The sequence below is a fragment of the Rosa rugosa genome, chromosome 4 (genome assembly GCF_958449725.1).
Source record: "Rosa rugosa chromosome 4, drRosRugo1.1, whole genome shotgun sequence".
NCBI lineage: Eukaryota > Viridiplantae > Streptophyta > Magnoliopsida > Rosales > Rosaceae > Rosa > Rosa rugosa.
The window spans coordinates 29,718,559-29,733,400 of NC_084823.1; the positions used below are offsets into that span (position 1 = coordinate 29,718,559).

General features: G+C 37.9%; 2 protein-coding genes and 1 long non-coding RNA gene across 4 annotated transcripts; 1 reads left to right on the plus strand and 2 right to left on the minus strand.

The window, feature by feature from the left end:
* Window positions 1–3,832: 3,832 nt before the first annotated feature.
* Window positions 3,833–7,970, plus strand: LOC133744607 (protein SCO1 homolog 1, mitochondrial). Its single transcript, XM_062172689.1, has 8 exons — window positions 3,833–3,990; window positions 4,992–5,106; window positions 5,325–5,489; window positions 5,580–5,670; window positions 6,437–6,649; window positions 6,812–6,901; window positions 6,997–7,129; window positions 7,503–7,970. Exons 1-8 carry the CDS (start codon window positions 3,983–3,985, stop codon window positions 7,609–7,611), a joined length of 924 nt encoding a protein of 307 aa, XP_062028673.1. The 5' UTR covers window positions 3,833–3,982; the 3' UTR covers window positions 7,612–7,970.
* Window positions 7,971–8,545: 575 nt separating this feature from the next.
* LOC133707010 (casparian strip membrane protein 1-like) lies at window positions 8,546–9,819 on the minus strand. The gene is made up of 3 exons (XM_062132556.1): window positions 9,343–9,819; window positions 9,116–9,239; window positions 8,546–8,963 (listed from the first exon to the last, which is right to left on the minus strand). The coding sequence occupies exons 1-3, from the start codon at window positions 9,648–9,650 to the stop codon at window positions 8,748–8,750; spliced, it is 648 nt and encodes a 215-aa protein (XP_061988540.1). The 5' UTR covers window positions 9,651–9,819; the 3' UTR covers window positions 8,546–8,747.
* A 1,345-nt stretch (window positions 9,820–11,164) lies between these two features.
* On the minus strand, window positions 11,165–14,257 carry LOC133706968 (uncharacterized). 2 transcript variants are annotated; one of them, XR_009844844.1, is made up of 6 exons: window positions 13,690–14,257; window positions 12,221–12,389; window positions 12,005–12,114; window positions 11,846–11,918; window positions 11,640–11,729; window positions 11,165–11,535 (listed from the first exon to the last, which is right to left on the minus strand). It is a non-coding gene; the product is annotated as an uncharacterized LOC133706968 (long non-coding RNA). The 2 variants fall into 2 exon arrangements; XR_009844845.1 differs by lacking the exon at window positions 11,640–11,729 and having other exon boundaries at window positions 13,690–14,254.
* Window positions 14,258–14,842: the final 585 nt, after the last annotated feature.

The following is a 14,842-nucleotide window of genomic DNA, read 5'->3' on the forward strand; positions in this document are numbered from 1 at the left end:
TTCAGATGCTCAAGCCCAAACACAATCCTCATTGGTTGCTTCTAAGGTCCCTCACTCATTTTGCAAAGCCTGTTCCTTAGGGAAATTAGGACCGAGACAGTCCTACGCAAAAGATCCCAAAATACTCATTCTGTTCTTATAGAGAATCCAAGGGGATATCTATGGACCCATTCAACCATCATGTGGACCTTTTAAATACTTTATGGTATTGGTTGATTCGTCGACACGCTGGTCACATGTCGCGCTGTTGTCCACTCGAAATGCTGCTTATGCTAAACTCCTAGCCCATATTATCCGTCTACGGGCTCACTACCCAGACCATCCAATTAAGTCAATTCGACTTGATAATGCTAGGAAGTTTACATCGAAAACGTTCAATGACTATTGCATGTCACTGAGGATTGATGTAGAGCATCCAGTTCCCCATGTTCATATCCAAAATGGTCTCGCGGAAGCCACTATCAAACGACTACAAATGATAGCACGGACATTGGTTATGCGCACCAATCTCCCTGTTTCCCCTTGGGGATATGCAATATTGCACGCATCAATGCCAATTCGTCTACGACCCACTGCCACCCAACCTTATTCCGCGTTACAACTAGTGACTGGGTACGAGCCTGATATCTCGCACTTACGCATTTTTGGGTGTGCCATTTATGTGCCTATTATGCCGCCACAGTGTACTAAGATGGGTCCACAGAGACGAATGAGCATCTATGTTGGATATGAATCTCCAACTATCGTCCGCTACCTTGAACCCTTGACAGGCGATCTCTTTACCGCTAGATTTGCGGATTGTCACTTTGATGAGATAGTCTTCCCATCGTTAGGGGGAGATAAGAACACAGATGTTCAACAGGAACGACAGGAATTGTCGTGGTCTGTCCCCACTATGTCTCATCTCGAACCCTGTACCGCACAGTCCGAACTTGAAGTGCGACGAATTATCGAGCTCCAGAACGGAGCAGACACTCTGCCTGGTGCATTTTCTGATGTTGCTAAAGTGACGAGATCACATATACCTGCTGCAAACATGCCTGCAAGGATTGACATCCCAAATACTAGACGTAACGCCACTCCTGTGACACCAAGAGATGGTGCCATTGCCCAGATTGACAATGATGTGGCGTCTATGGCCGCAAGTCCCGCGAGGAAGCGCGGTAGACAGATTGGTTCGAAGGATACTCGCCTTAGAATGAGGCATAAACAAATCCTTTGATCATCGATACTCAAAATCCGTCCTATGAGAATGTTCCGGATTATGGTTATGTCTAAGAGACATCATTGGGGGACGCCTCAATGTTAGAACCTATCCCTGAGAACGTAGAGATCTTTGTAAATTACACTAGTGTACATGGAACGTGGGAAAGAAACTCCATCATCATTGATGTTGTATTCGCGTATTCAGTAGCGCGTGAGATTATTGAGACCAATGACATCGAACCATGCTCCGTTGATGAATGCCAACGTAGAGCTGATTGGCCAAAATGGAAAGATGCGATCCAGGTAGAACTTGATTCTCTAGCGAAGAGAAAGGTATTCGGACCTGTTGTGCCAATACCGCCAAACACTAAACCAGTTGGTCATAAATGGGTATTTGTTAGAAAGAGTAATGAGAGAAACAAGATTATAAGGTACAAAGCTCGCCTTGTGGTGCAAGGCTTCTCACAATGCCCTTGAATAGACTACGAGGAGACCTATTCTCTCGTAATGGACGTTATTACGTTATGCTACCTTGTCAGTTTGGTAGTTTCCGAAAAACTGAACATGCAGCTTATGGATGTGGTTACTGCGTATCTATATGGGGATCTAGATACAAAGATATACATGAAGGTCCCAGATGGACTTCAGTTACCCAAATCAAGTGGCTCTAAACCACGGAGCGCGTTTGCAATAAGATTGAAACGCTCATTATATGGATTGAAGCAATCCGGACAGATGTGGTATAACCGTCTAAGTGACTAGTTGATTGGGAAGAGATATGTTAACAATGAACTATGCCCATGTGTGTTCATAAGAACAAGTTCCGGATTTGCAATAGTAGCGGTTTATGTCGATGACATGAACATAATTGGCACCCTTAAAGAGTTGAGGGAAACCATTGAACACTTGAAATCCAAGTTTGAGATGAAAGATATTGGGAAAACACGATTTTGCTTCGGTTTGGAACTTGAGCACCATGAAGATGGTATCCTGATTCATCAATCAGCTTATACCCAAAAGATGCTTAGGTGTTTCAATACTGACAAAGTTAAGCCTTCAAGCACCCTAATGGTCGTCCGTAGTCTTGATCCAAAGAAGGATCTATTTCGTCCAAAAGAAGACGACAAAGATGTGTTAGAGGCAGAAGTGCCCTATCTAAGTGCAATAGGCGCATTATTGTACTTAGCACAATGCACAAGACCGGACATCTCATTTGCTGTGAACTTGTTAGCTAGATATAGCTCTGCGCCAACACGACGCCATTGGACTGGTGTTAAAGATATCTTTTGATACCTAAGTGGTACGATTGATATGGGCTTGTTTTATCCCTACAGAGAGACGATGGATTCGGACCCATCATATGTTAAGAATGTCACCAACAGTGGTCTGCGTTCCCTCTCCCCATCCCAAAACGACATAAGTGTTTTGGAAGGTTTTGCTGATGCTGGGTATCTCTCTGACCCGCACAAAGGTCGTTCCCAAACTAGTTATGTATTCACCATGGGTAAGACCGCGATATCTTGGAGGTCTATTAAACAGACATTAGTCGCTACTTCTTCGAACCATGCAGAGATTATTGCTCTTCACGAAGCAGTTCGTGAATATATATGGCTTAGATCCATAGTTACGCATGTTCGAAGTAATTGTGGTTTGGAATCCACCACATATGAGCCTACTAGCATTTATGAGGATAATGCTGCTTGCATTGAGCAAATGAAGCAAGACTACATCAAATGCAATAACACCAAGCACATATCGCCTAAGTTCTTCTACAATCAGCAACAACAGAAGCTCCTCAAGATCAAAGTGAACCAGGTTCGATCTGAGGACAATGTGGCAGACTTGTTCACTAAGTCATTGCCCAAATCCACGTTCGAGAAACATGTTGCAAGCATTGGCTTGCGGAAGTTATCTGAACTCCCATGATCAAAGTCATCAGGGGGAGACGCAGACATCAGGGGGAGATGTCTACATGTTGATCTCGAAACGTGAAGGGTGTGTTGTGCTCTTTTTCCCCTTCGACCGAGGTTATTTTTGTCCCACTGAGTTTTTGTTACTTGACAAGGTTTTTAACTAGGCAACGAGATAAGCACCGCGTTTGGGCGACACAAGGGGGAGTGTTTAAGTGAATCCAAATTGTGTCTGACCCAAACTCTAGGTTACTTGACCTAGTGGTAATAGAGTTTTAATTAGAGATAATCTCGGAGAATCTTAGAGATATCCATTCAATGTATGATTACATTTCCTTGTACAAATCAGATTCTATGCATTGTAATCTTCTATATAAAGAAGCCCCCTATTATCAATGAGAACACACAGCAATTCTCTCTCAAATATCGTTTCCCTAAAACAATGTTTAGATATTTATGAGGATGAGACTCTAATGATGACTATTTAAATGAAGATTTCATGAAAACTTTTTAATCAACGGTTGTAGGACCCACTTTTCAATCACATTTCAACAAATCAATAGTTTAGGGTTTAGATAATCATGAGGAGATTATTTTTGCAAGGGTTTAGGGTTTAGGCGGACTTAATCAAAATGAATTCATAGTGAGGGGGGTTTGGGTCGAACCTTGAACCTCCGGAGCATGTTTCCTTTTCCACAACCCCAAATTCTAATAAGAAAGAAGCCCAAATCCACTCTTTCACCTCCGCATTCTTTCTTGTGCGTCTCTGCTCCTGTTTATTCTTCTCCTTGGTTTGAGAACTTTGCACCGCTTCTCTCTTTGCTCTGTAAGCTAGGGCCGCCTACAGGTCGCCACCGTATCTCCCAATGCTCAGGTGCCATACCTTTTCACTTCTTATTTCATATTGTTTCGGTCTTTCAAGGTCAGCTTTTGCGCTCCATGATCAGTTCTAATTCTTTTGGCTTTAGTATCAAGCAGAGAACTAGTAATCAATCTCAATGCACACCGATGTAGATTCTCTGATCATAGAGTCACCTCTTTGATTGCCATCCCAAAAATGAAATTCTTTGCGTGAACTGGGTAGTTATCTCAGTGGGTTTTGGATATAGTTGGATTTAGTTAGTAAAATTGGCATTTGGTGTTGGTATTTAGGATATGTGTTCCTGTTTGATATAGTGTTTGGAGGAATTGGAAATGCATAAACTGTGGTTGGTAATTTCCAATCGTGCATTTCTCTAGTGCTACCTCATTGCACTCCGTTTGTGCTGCTAAATTATGAAAACATTGGTCAAGATGTGGGTAAGGTCAAGGAATGGGATTACCAATAATATTGCAAATGCATGATTGGTTTTTTTTTCTTCCCTAAACCCTAAGCCGGAAGAGCAGATCTTTTAAAATAGATGATTAGAGAGTTATCATCTTGTTCCAGGGTACAATGTTTAACCGTATTAATTTATGGAGTCATAATGTGTGGCCTTAGAAAATATCAGCGTACCTACCCATGTTTTTATTGCTTATGGTTGCTGCTTATTCAGTTGATTTTGTTGGGATATGTATCTTTTAACCATAACCATAAGAGAAACAAGACTAAATGACTCATAGTTTTGTTGAACATCCTATTTTCATCTTTAATTTGTGGTTGAAATCAACTCTAGTGAATTGTTCTTATTTCCACTACTTGAGACTTTATCCACCTTGGCCAGCTTTGGTAAATTGCAGACTCGTTTTCAGGAAAATGGAAGGGTAATTTGAAGAGTCTTGAATAAAATGATGCTTGTATAGTTGTATGTAGTCTTTAGGTTTTATTTTTGGTTTGCGGTAGTAATTTATTTATTGTATCTTTGTTCTTTTGTCTTTGGCTTCCATCATTTCCAGGATTGTGAAGCATCTTCGGCACGCCAATCGATCTTTGGTGAGATGCGGGCTGCCAGTGCTATCGCCTCCACTCACTGAGGGTCTTCAGCATCAGCATCTTCCACTCCTTCAACAGGTTTGTGTCTCCTTCAATGCCCTTGTATTGTCACTTGTTACTTTTGTCTCGTGCATTCTCCATGTGGCTCCCGGGAGAAGAAAATAAGTTAAAGTTCATGCTGGCAAAAGTTTCCTTTTGTCTCTAAACATGCAAACCGTTGGAGCTATTTCATATTCTGTTTTTTCATCGTCCATTTTTTTCTTCGGGTTTCAATTTTTTTTTTTCTTGGAACGCAGTCGTTGACTATTTATCAAAGATGTCTATTGTCAACAACTACCACTGCTTCTGCAAATCAAGGAGAATCAAAATCAAAAACTTCTGAAAATGCTAATTCTGATGAAGGGAGCAAGTCCGGGGAATCACATGAAAGCAGTAATGCTGGAAAATCTGTCCGTGGAGGGGTAATTGGAACGATTTCATTGACATTTTCTTTCATGTAGTCAATAGAAAATGTAATTGGATTTCATTGACTTTGATGATGCCTTTTGTAGCCTGTTTCGTGGTTGAGCTTTTTGTTGCTCGTAGCAACCGGGGCAGGAATCATCCTCTACTATGACAAGGAAAAGAGACAGCATATTCAAGGTAAACTACTATGGTGAGTTGGATATATGAGACTTTTGTTCATAACTTCAGTCAGCAGTTTGTTAGGAATTCTTCAATGTCCTCACATTCTAATTGATAGATGATGAGTCATGTTTTGCCAATCATTACGTTAAACTTCATCCATTGAAAATAACTCGCTGGAATTTCTTCCCCCAAAGTAGCTTCATATTAATTTAACAATCTACTGCCAATATTGACTGTGGTTAGAGCAATAGCCTCCTGCTCTATTAATTAACTCTTCTCACTCTCTGTTGCGGCTGCTATCAGCTTGGACTCAGAAGATGCCCCTTGTGTATGTGAAAACTTAAATACTTAGTTTAGACAAATCATGCCCCTCCATAAGCCATTCCAGACTACTTAAGTCACTTGTAGCCGCATTTTCTCTCTTAAACCAAGTAACTTGTAGCTTAAGTGCTTAATATTGATAAGCTCAGTGATATAACTACTGTTATGACTACACTAGGCACAAATTACATGACAAAGCACAATTATCACCTGTTATGACCTGTTCTATGTTTTTTGTGTCTTCTCTATCGAGTACGATCACTTTTTGTTGCTGTTCTTGTATCTTATGAAGCAGTAACAATCTCTGTTACATTAGTGCATTGTGCTTTTATTTTTCTCTCATAGGCTTGATGATTATCTGCTTGCGTTCTAGTTGCATCACCTATGTTATGTTATTCCTTATAGTATCCTGTTGCAAATTAATTTTGGCACATACTAATTTGCATTAATTTTGCTGCAGACATATTTAATGCATCCAAGGAGGTAAAGCAAGGACCATCTGCTGGATTAGCTGCTATTGGAGGTCCATTCAATCTTATCAACCACGATGGGAAGCGTGTAACTGAAAAAGACTTTCTGGGGAAATGGACGTTAATCTACTTTGGTTTCACTCACTGCCCTGATATCTGCCCAGATGAGTTGCAGAAACTAGCCACTGCAGTTGATAAAATAAGTGAGTTGTATGTTTGAAATTTATTTATTTATTTTTTTTTAAAGTTTATTTTCTTTTCTTAACACGGGAATTATGATATCATCTAATATGCCTGTATGATCTTTCATAATCTTACTGTATTCTCAAGTATTCAATGCCTGAAAAGTTGATTGTCTGTTGCAGAGGACAATGCAGGGATTGAGATAGTCCCCGTGTTCATCTCTGTTGATCCTGAAAGAGATACTGTTGAGCAAGTCCGTGAATATGTCAAAGGTAGGGATCAGTATTTTAAGAAATTGCTTTACAGCTAATCAAATAATCATAATCGCTTCATGCAAGTTTACTCAGTTGTTTCTATATTGTCTCAGAGTTTCATCCAAGGTTGATTGGGTTAACGGGTAACTCGGATGAGATACACAGTGTGGCCCGTGCCTATCGTGTATATTATATGAAGACAACAGAAGAAGATTCAGATTACCTTGTTGATCATTCCATAGTCATGTATGTATTAACCTTTTGTAGATTATCTATCTGCTATACTGTAATGATTCTTCCTTTCTTATCCATAAAAGCAACCAAGGCATATGTTCATGTTCTAGCATTGAGTGCATAACTGTTTCAGTGTTTCTTAATTAATATCCATGTTATTTGACTTGCATAGTGCAGAGCGAACAAACTATAAAAGTATCGAGTTTGTTGAATTGTTTATGGATTTCACTTATTGGTATTGCTTGTCAAAATGAATATGCTAGACATATGTGATTGTTCTCTTCTAGTTTGCTTGCATGGTTGGTGAAAGTTTGATTCGTTTTGTATTGTGAAAATATATCTTTATGCTCTATTCATTATGCGATAATTGTTGGTTCTTGTTCAGGTACTTGATGAGCCCTACTATGGACTTTGTTAAATTTTTTGGGAAGAACAATGATGTTGATTCACTTGCTGATGGCATAACCAAAGAGATAAAGCAGTACAAGAAATAGAGGCAGAGGCATAGTTTCTGTTCATTCCCAACTAATAACATTTGTACACTTTAATTTATATTTTGAGTACAGTGGTCATTCCTGTATTTCCTTTTCTTGATGTTTCTGATTCTGGTTATATTGTAGAACAGTAGAAGGATTAGTAGGCGGGAAAGATTACTATGAAATGAAAGGTTCTAGATGAAGAGCCTATTTTGAAACTTATGAGTTGTTCCAAGAGCAGTTTTTCGGGTTCGGCAAGGTTTGCTGGTTAAGCTTATTGGCATGGATATCTTATGTGGTATCTATACCAGAGTAAATGAAATATTTTTAATTCTATGAGTGCATAATAACATGCATTTATTGAAGGTTTTATTTTCTTTTTTGAGTTTTTTGTTTTTGTCTTGTTTTGGGAATTGCTATCTGTTGTCTCTTAAAACTTTATTGATACGTCTCCAAATCTCGCAAGAGTTGCCTAGGAGCTGGCTACATTTCTCTGTTTCTCCTCTCTATCTCATTCCGATGGATGGTATACATCAAAGTGAGTCATAATCTAGTTTGGATCACAATTTGCAGGTTTCAATTTGTTATAAAATAGGCGACTAGTCATGTTCAAGTAAGAATGATACATAGCTAGGGAAATCTTTCTGCAGACCAGAACAAGAGACGGCGTGGTGAGTTTCGGTAAGGTTCCACCGAGAATAAAGTAAAATTAGGTGGCCTGTCAAGAAACTTATGATGCGAAATTTCGATTCCCTTCCTCTGAAAGTTCACTTTACAGGAGGTGGCGAGAAGCATATCCACAGGCGACTGGGTGATGTTGCTGGAGGTGGGTGGTGTATAAGTGGGAAGAAGGTGAGAGGTATAGAGAAGAAAAATAAAAACAAAACTAAAGTACGTTAACGGGAAAGAGTTATCACATGTTGAAACCAACTATTGGACCCCGTCGGAGAACTGCAGTATTTGATTCACATAATTCCCAACATCCTATAATACAAAGTACATAAATACGGATGGTTACAATAATTTCCATTTAATGGACAACCATACAATCAATTAGCTATTCTCTCCCAAAAACTGACACAACAATTTAAAAGAAACACCCAAAAGCAACATCAATCTTGTGCATTCAACCAGCTCTCCTAAACTCCATGATCTTAAGCTTTTCGGAGAGCAACAGCAGACAGCAGAATCAATGCTGTGAACATAACAACTGCGACGAATGCTGAAACCACAGCCCCGCTGGTTTGCTGGCAGAAGTCAGTAAACTGTTGGCAAATAGCAAGCCAATTTGCATCCGAGTTCCCATTGTGAGCCAAGTAAACTATGGCAGCAGCGGCAGCAGCCGCAGAGGTGTTCAGAGTAAGCGCCAGCTACAACAAATGAACAGTTTCAGTGCTACCATATAAGAGATGGAGTATATGTATAAATAAAATTATTTGTAGCACGTACGTCTGCGGTCTATATATCTAGCATTACCCGTACATTAAGTATTGAATTCAGGTTAGAAATAGAGCTAGCTTACAGTGTCGAAAATAAGCAAGAGAAGCCTCGGAGCAACTAACTGGGGACGGACAATGGTGACTATGGAGAAGGGGAGGGAGAGGACTAGGTAGCCACTCACTATGGCCATTGCTATCACAAAAAACCTGTAAATAAGGTAGCGTGTAAGTTGTGAGCTGAGCATAATTATCGGCATAACATATGAATTATGTGGTAAATGTGGACAAGAGATCGACAACATCCACGTACATGAAAGTGGGCATGTCATCATAACCAGCTGAAAACTGGAAGAACTGCGTGAAGAACGGAAGAGTCTGCTCGCTGGACGCCATGGTCACGGCAGCGCCTAGAGCAGCTGCAGTGGCGCCTAGCCTTAGAATGAAGTCGAGCACGGCAACACCTTTCTTCCATCCAGCTCCCTTATCATGATCGTGCTTGGGATCAGCAGCTAGTACCCTCATGACATGATACGCTTCTCCTTTGGCAGCAACCTTACTTCTTGACGATGATGACTCTCTGTGAATGCCGATCATTGGGGCTGAATCACTTCTATCCATCTTTGCTTAGGAGAAGATCGATACTTGGTAAATTTCACTTGATTAAGCTGCTTGTATGTATGTATGACCACAATGTATATAGCTGAATGGGAAGAGATATAGAAATGAGAAGCTAATTGTGATTGAACTTGGTGATAGGTTGGGCTTTATATATGGAGGAATTAGTCGGGACTATTATTCATAAAGCGGGTTTGTTTTAATAGTAAGGGAATTAGGGAAGTCGTTGCTAACTTTCTCCATTAGTCCTATAATCACAAAAAGGTGGCGAAGTGTGACAGGTACGTAGATGTTACCATGGAGTGGTTGCATTATTCGATTTATCATTCTAAGTTTGTTATCAACGAATATATTTTAGGATATTTGACTAATAAGGTCAAATTATCAGTACATATATAATGGTAAAACATCTGTTAAAGTAGTCTCTTTGTTGACATTATGATTTCTAATTAATTATTTAAAAAGTTGTACATGAGACCGATGAAGTCATGAAACTAATCATGTTGTGATTAGAATATCATTACGTACGTCAACTAAACCACAAAACAGAATCATAATCCGTATGTATTTTTCTGGTAGTATGCTTTAGGTTTATCTTTGGTTTGAGTATACTTTAGGTATACAACTATGCACTGTGCATGAATTAATTGGTAATTTTTTTTTCATGTACCCGTCGTGCTCATCTTAACTAGATGTCTCGCAGTCTCTCTTAATCTAGGTCCAGGGTTTGCTTCGTATATTTATTTTTTGATACTAGATACTCGCACTTCGAAGTCAGTATAATTTCTTGAAAAATATTGACCTCTAGATTCGATGGCTAACATTTGCCAAAAAAAAAAAAAGATTCGATGGCTAACAACTCGATCAATACACAAGAATATAAAGTTTTTTAGCAAATCTTATCAAAAGACATTGTTTCGGTCAAAATTCGCAAAATATATATTTGTATTTACACCAAATGCATATAAGCCTTTAAATTGTTCAAGTTTCAAAAATTAATATTTGGTGGGATGGTCATGTGTTATATACTTATATACTTTTATATATACTAGGAATGAGAACCCGCGCGATGCCGTGGGGAAGAATTTCTACTTTATGCTTGCTAAATTTTGTATGTTTTTAAGTGTTTGATTAGCATAGATAACTAAGATGTGTTTAAATGAAACGAAAAATTCTCAAAATTCGAAAGCCAAAACACGCAGATAGTAGTCTTGCATATAAGTCACATGAAAAGGACTAACACACAGAAAGCAATGAAACAACTAAGATATTGATTCAATAAATCTGTTAAGGTGGAATATTACTCCTATACATATATGCAGGCCCTAGGCTAAAGAAAAACTAATAAAGAGTCAAAAGCATAAGGCACATGAAGTTCAGAATCCTATTTGTCTATCCCTTTTGATTGGTAATCAATTACCTTTTTCTGAGGTTTTTCTGCCCCCCATTTTTCACTACATTACTATACCTTTTAGTACTAAATACCAGTTAGTTAGATTTTCTGGAGCTCCAGCAACTTCTAGAAAGTTGGAATCTAGTTAATGGTCATTTCTGTTCAATATGAGACACTATACACTTACAACCTGCATCTCAATGTTGAAGTAATTAAAAATTTACATGAAAGCATTCCTTGTACAGTCTTCTTAGACACAATTGTTTGTCACCTAGTCCTAGCCTTGATATACAGTATTCAAATTTTACATTCTGTATCCAAATCAAATCAAACAACCAAGCTATTTGTTCATTCACACCACTCATTGGAGAAGAGAAAGTAAGAGATATACTCTTATGGATTCCATTTCTGCATATCGGATCTTCAAAACTGATGATGCATGAATTTCATTGGTGTCGCATAACTGCTTCATCAGCGCCAAAAGTACATCATTGCCTATTCAATAAAATTAAGAAACCACAATTAATCATCAAACATGTCAATCAAATTACAGGAAAAAATTTTGTAAATGAAAACTGTATTTGCCTATTTGGTCAAACCTTTTTTATGATTGTTGTTTGAAGTAATAAAACCTTCTGCTAGAAAGACAACAGCCACACAGAGAATTTTCGCTGTTGGTATCAATTAACCTGTTTGTATTAATTAAGGCTCATGAATTCCCCAAACATCAGTCTGCTCAATGTTCTAATATCAACATGACCCTAATCTATTGCATTATTTGCAATAGTAATTAGACCAGACTAACCTGTCTTTGAGCCAGTTGCGGGGGGGGGGGGGGGGGGGGTTGACTATAGAACTGAAGTGTAATTGAGATCCGCCTATAAGACACATTAATCGTTATAAATTATGACAATAACAAAATAAAAGTCTAAGATGTTTAAATTAATGAAAACAATCCAATTACCGTTTAGCAACTTGATTCTTATATAAGTATAACCTTCTTAAAGCAGCTCTAATGTCTCTTTTCACTATCATCAATCGTCATGGCTGAAAGTCTCTCCAAGGTCATGCCTGCTGCAAACAGATGACCAAAATTGCTACAGCATTAAAGACATAAGGCATACATGCAAGATATAAAAACTAAGGAGGATAAGGAGGAAATTTATAGTTTTCTTTTTACCTCTCAACATCCTCATATCTGATGCGAATATTTGAAATTGAAAGTTTCAAATTTCCAATTATTCTGCTGATCAGGGATCCCAACCATGATTAATTCTTCAAGGAATCAAAAAGTATAAATAGCTAAAACCATTATACATACAGAACATAGGACCTCCAGCAGAACAAATCTACAAAATTCACAAAATAATTTACACATCTCCTTCATCAAGAAAATGCAGGTACGTATTATGTATAATGAAAGTAACCGGTAAATTTGAAAACCAATAAAAACCGCCAAAACAAAACCAGCAACATACAAAGAGAAAATATAAACTGAGACATTCATATATGTTAACATTCTCCATATATCAGTCAATATCAGCAACTAACAGCAATCAATGAACTAATAAAAATTGAACAATCCTAAATTATACACATAATTTTCACTTTCATACCACATAATTTACATGCAGGTTTCAGTTAGCATAGAGAAACCATTAGTACAGTTTATAAAGAGACATCTAATGAATGAAAAGCTATTTGTGTGATACGTCAATTGCAGTTAGAGTTTTTTATGCAGAGTTCTCATACATTAAGCAATTTCATGTATGATGAATACTATATACTGTATTTTTTCTTGCAGTAGAGTCCCTGAGTTTTTTGGTAAAACTATAATATTAATGTTGCAAAGTACCCGACCAAGATATGTTTTGCTTTATGACTCTTCCCCGCAAAATGTATACTATTCATCTGTAATAAAAAGAATTCATCTGCATATATCTAAAAAGTTTTGAAAAAGAACTCAGTAAATGAATTCAAGTTGTAAGCTTCGGTTACCTACATGTCAATATGCACATTCCAGTAATAAAATAGAAATAGAAGAAACAGCAAGGAGAGCAAATGGTACTGAATGGCATTCTAAACACTATAATTTTAATTCATACTTTTATATTAGGAGGGTATGGAACTAAATCTATTGAAGTTTAAATGGTTTTTATCGTTTTTTAGCTTATTTAATCTAAATCTATTGAAGTTACATGTATGATTGTAGTGATACCTTTGGTTTCCTCTGCTTCAATTTAATGAATGAATCTGAACATTTTAGCTTTCTGTTTTAATTTCATCAATTCTGTTTATTATATTTGCCATTCAAACCAAGAACATTGACATATCAACTTCGGATGTGGATTGTTTCAAACTCATTGCTATAAAAATGATATATAACAATGTTCTAAACCTTTATGTTCCTCTTTATCCTGTTTTCTACTTCAATCATCATTGATTCTGTTGAATTAGTTTCCCATCTCCAATCTCAATAAAAATTCGAGCTCATCTCTATCAAAACCCACCAAAGATTCGAACTTTCACACACATACATAAGCAATAGCCAAGAAAACTAAAACCCACAACGTTTTTCTCCAAAGAAAACAAAGGGTTTTCAATAAAATCAAAACCCTGAGCCGAAAACGGTGAGAAATGAAAACGTACCAAGTGAGTTCCCATTTTCTTGATGCTGAAGCTATAGCTTGAAGCAGTGGTGAAAACTCTTGCTGTGTTGTGAGGAGAGGGTGAGTTTGGAGGTGAGCTTTTGTTGTTGGTGACTGAAATAGACCGGCTTGTGGAGACAAAACCCGACCCGGAATTGGAATCTCCGATGAAGACGCGGTTGAAGAGGGTGTTGAGGAGGTGGCTGTCTGAGGGAGTGAAGAAGGCGGTTTAGGACGCAGAAAGAAGAAAGGAGAGCAAAAAGCCTCAGTCTGGGAGGAAGAGGGGAAAAAATAGGTCAGTGGCAGAGCCGTCGCCCACGAATGAACAGTAACGCCAATCTTTTATATATAGTATAATTTCGGTCAAATCCCAATAAAGACGGCAAAATGTCAGTAAATTGTTTTCATTTTGAGATGGATGGTATAACGATATGAGTGATATTGAAGCGGGGTTGGTTTTGGTGGTATAAATTGGTGATAAATACTGGTAAAGGGTAAAAGGAGAAGTTTAAGAGATTTTGAAATAAAACTAAATGTTCTAGCGGATAAGAATGTTCCGTTCGCGCCATATATGATCATTTGAAGAGGAATGGATGAGAGTTAAAGAAATCAATATAAGTCTGATAATGGAGATAATGGAGTTGAGAAGAAGAGAAATAAATTGGCTAGCATTTTTGAATCTACGGTTGTAAGGCTTGTAACACTCTCTCCAAATGCTATACACGGAGACTGATAGACACAACTTCAACATACTAAGTAGTACGAAGAAAGTTTCCTTTCCAACTAGCATCAGCTAGCCGAAGCCGCAACCACGGAAGACCTCACTTGAACCACACAGAAGACCAAATAGTTTCAGAGAAGGGACAATTTCATTGCCAGCTTAATTTTATGGGTGTAAAGAGGAATTTCTTTCTTTTGTTTTGTTTGTTTGTTGTGCCATTGAGTTAGGCTTGGTTTCTCAATGTCTCTAGTTGCTTCTGTTGTTTTTAGCTTTTGCTAGCTGGTGGATTGTATTGCTCTCTCTTGTTTTTCATTTTTATTTTAATTCTTTATATATAATTTATCAAAAGAAAAAAAGTTTAAGAGATTTTATTCATAGTTAGAATAATTTGGGTGCGATTATACCAACAATAATGCATCGGATCTCATCAGTA